The sequence below is a fragment of the Priapulus caudatus genome, unplaced genomic scaffold (genome assembly GCF_000485595.1).
Source record: "Priapulus caudatus unplaced genomic scaffold, Priapulus_caudatus-5.0.1 Scaffold534, whole genome shotgun sequence".
Lineage (NCBI taxonomy): Eukaryota > Metazoa > Priapulida > Priapulimorpha > Priapulimorphida > Priapulidae > Priapulus > Priapulus caudatus.
Genome location: NW_014577595.1, coordinates 71,277 through 73,123, shown reverse-complemented (window position 1 = coordinate 73,123; position 1,847 = coordinate 71,277). Strand labels below are relative to the sequence as shown.

General features: G+C 55.1%; 1 protein-coding gene across 1 annotated transcript in view; it reads right to left on the bottom strand.

The window, feature by feature from the left end:
* Nucleotides 1–1,166: 1,166 nt before the first annotated feature.
* LOC106811387 (protein FAM102A-like) overlaps nt 1,167–1,847 on the bottom strand; it is a gene marked incomplete at its 3' end in the record, with an annotated part of 59,256 nt that continues 58,575 nt past the window's right edge. Inside the window, exons 6-7 of the mRNA XM_014814976.1 lie at nt 1,548–1,716; nt 1,167–1,296 (exon numbers count right to left, since the gene is read on the bottom strand). Of these exons, the coding sequence (XP_014670462.1) occupies nt 1,167–1,296; nt 1,548–1,716 (299 nt within the window). The remainder of the gene's footprint in view (nt 1,297–1,547; nt 1,717–1,847) is intronic.

The following is a 1,847-nucleotide window of genomic DNA, read 5'->3' as shown; positions in this document are numbered from 1 at the left end:
GCGTCAAGGTGCCGCTGCGCAGCAGACGACAGAACGCGTTGCCATGACGACGTCGATGATGGCGTGACGACGAGCGTCAAGGTGCCGCTGCGCAGCAGACGACAGAACGCGTTGCCATGACGACGTCGATGATGGCGTGACGACGAGCGTCACGGTGCCGCTGCGCAGCAGACGACAGAACGCGTTGCCATGACGACGTCGATGATGGCGTGACGACGAGCGTCACGGTGCCGCTGCGCAGCAGACGACAGAACGCGTTGCCATGACGACGTCGATGATGGCGTGACGACGAGCGTCACGGTGCCGCCGCACAGCAGATGACAGAACGCGTTGCCGTGACGACGTCGATGATGGCATGACGACGAGTGATAACTTGCCGCCGCACAGCAGACGACAGAACGCGTTGCCGTGACAACGTCGATGACGGCAAGATGAGTGATAACTTGTCGCTGCGCAGCAGACGACAAAACCATGTTGCCATGACGATGTGGGTGACGACGACAACGCCGATGACTCCTGCGTGGCTGGAGGTGCGTGCAGCCTCCCGCCATGTGCTGGTCGCCGCGGTTACCGGCTGGACGGTCCGATGACGACCTGCTCGTACTTGCCGCCGCGCAGCTGGTGGTCGCGACTTCCTCCGACCGCCACCGTGCCGTCGCGCGACACAAACAGCTGCAGCCCGGACACTGCAAGCAAGCAAGCAGATAGAGTGTGAGAAGGGGGTCAAAATCCTGGGGCAAGTCCCACAACAACTCAGAAACTAACAAACAAAATATCAAGCAAATTATTTGGAGCGTGAGCACGGGCGTGAAATCCTGGGCTAATTTCCACAGCAACTCAGAAACGAATGAGCAAGCAAAATAGAATCCCCAAATAACTATATTTCCCTTTGACACTAAAAGCAATTTGAACAATGGGTAGTCGCAACACAAAATTCCTTCACGTAGTCCTATAGTGGAAAATTTAGAAATTAGAAATGAAGAAAAATTTCAATCTATATTTTAAAATCAAATCTATGACAGCAGGCGCCATCTGGCGTGCAACGCGTGGCGCCACCTACCTTCGGCGCTCTCGTCCGGCGTCAGGTTGGTTCCCAGCAGCAGCTCGTTGATGAGTTCGACGTTCTCGACGCGCGTGCTGTCCACCCTCCGCTCGACAAAACCCCCCGCCCCCGCCCCCGCCACCGCCCCCGCCCCCGCCGGCAGACCCCGCCACCTCTCCGTCGCCGCCGCCAGCTTGCTGCGCTCCATCGAGCTGAACGAGTCGCTCTTCACGTTTGTCACGTCGCTGCGGCTCCTGAAATCATGCACCAGAGGGCGTCGTTAGTGCCATCATGCACCAGGGGGCGTCGTTAGTGCCGCGAGCGATATGGCGGTAAATTAAAATTGATTAAATTTGATTAAATTTGATTAAATTGATACATTTATTAAAATTGATTATTTATTGAAATTAAATTTATTTATCGCGTGATTAATTAAAATTATATAATTCAATTTACGCAATCGTCGCCGACCGTCGAGGGAGCCCGCCCAGCGAATCGCGCTTACCGCTGGTGCATCAACAGGGGACCGTCTATGCTAGACTGTCGACTGTGCGTCCGCAGGCTGCCGTAGTCGGATGCCTTCGAGCTGTGGCTGTGAGAGCTGTTGTTGCGTGTGTGGCCCGCGCCGGGGCTTGGATCCTCACTGAGCGTGAGGCTCTGACCGAGGACCAGGTCTGAAGAGAGAGAGATGCAGCGATGATGATGACGGGTTCGCACGCTGTTTGCTTGCATTCTCTTTTCTATATCTCTCCTGCTTCCTCACTACCTAATTCTGTGTCTTTCTCTTTCGGTCTCTCTCTCTCTC